General features: G+C 37.4%; 1 protein-coding gene across 1 annotated transcript in view; it reads right to left on the bottom strand.

The window, feature by feature from the left end:
* hk2 (hexokinase 2) overlaps window positions 1-1234 on the bottom strand; it is a 44532-nt gene that overhangs the window by 30810 nt on the left and 12488 nt on the right. The window contains exon 4 of the mRNA XM_005746121.1: window positions 394-513. Coding sequence (XP_005746178.1) covers window positions 394-513 — 120 coding nt within the window. The remainder of the gene's footprint in view (window positions 1-393; window positions 514-1234) is intronic.

The following is a 1234-nucleotide window of genomic DNA, read 5'->3' as shown; positions in this document are numbered from 1 at the left end:
TTTATTTCTCTCCGATATCCGATCCAGTAATTTACGTCAGTATCGGACCGATACGATACGTAATATTGGATCGGTCCATCTCTAATAAATGCAATCCATTAATATATCTGCTACCATACTTTAGATACAAAGTAGTTTGAACTTCTGAAGAGGTCAAAAACAAAAATCGGACTCATTCAGAAACAACTAAAATGCCAAACTTGAAATGGTAACAGTAATTGTGTTATTTTATCATTAATTTATTTTAAACAATTTCAACTCTTTATATATCTAAACACAGAAAAAAAAGAGTTCTACTTAAACAGAAATACAAGAAAGAAATTAACTGAATTGAATCTTTATTTAAATCCATCCAAATCTGTGATTTGAGGGCAGAACTTTTAAATCACTCACCTCATCCAACTTAGTCTGCTGGCAGGGAAACGAGAAGGTGAAGCCCAGAGGAAGCTTTTTGTCCTTCATGCCCATCTTGTCCAGATAGTTAGCCAGACAAGCAGCTATGTGGTCAAAAAACTACAAGAGAAGAAAGGTCAGTTTTCTTATTAACTGCAAGATAAAAAATTGCATCTTTAATTTTCCATACATGTGTGCATTGTTCATCCAACTAGCAATGCTGCTGGTGTAACGAACCATGTGATACATTATTACCAGTCCTGAAGCCGTTTAAATCCTACTAACATCACTATACATCACTTCATCACATCTTTGCTATGGCAATTGTAAACAACATCTCAACTCAGGCATGCAATAAAGAAAGCTTTCAAAGGACTTTACAGTTCAACACCTTGAATTAAGTAGCTTGTAGAAGCACAAGTAGCAGCAATAAGCTGAAGTAATAGTTTTCTGTATGACTTTATCAACATTTTTGTGGAGGAATTTCGTCCCACTCTACTTTACATTGGCATTCCTTTATGCACAGCTCAAGACTACAGTTTGGTCCATTTCAAAACCTTGACTCTTTTTCAGGCATTTTGTTGGAAATTTCCAGCTGTTTGTGGGATCATTGTCCTGCTGCAAGTTTCAGCCGAGCTTTAGCTGTCAGACAGATGGCCTCACTTTTGACTAGGGATGGGTACCGGTGTCCGGTGCCATGATGGCACCGGTTCTGACATAAACGGTAGTAACCAGACCGAAAAGCAGCGCACATTTTGGTGCTTTATTTCGGTGCTTTTTTTTCCTGAGCTGTGATACACTTTAGATTCTAGCCAATCATTTTACGTTTCCGAGGATAGTA

This window comes from Pundamilia nyererei, unplaced genomic scaffold (genome assembly GCF_000239375.1).
Source record: "Pundamilia nyererei isolate P.nyererei 1_Seehausen unplaced genomic scaffold, PunNye1.0 scaffold00172, whole genome shotgun sequence".
Classification (NCBI taxonomy): Eukaryota; Metazoa; Chordata; class Actinopteri; order Cichliformes; family Cichlidae; genus Pundamilia; species Pundamilia nyererei.
This window is presented reverse-complemented; position numbering and strand designations above follow the sequence as displayed.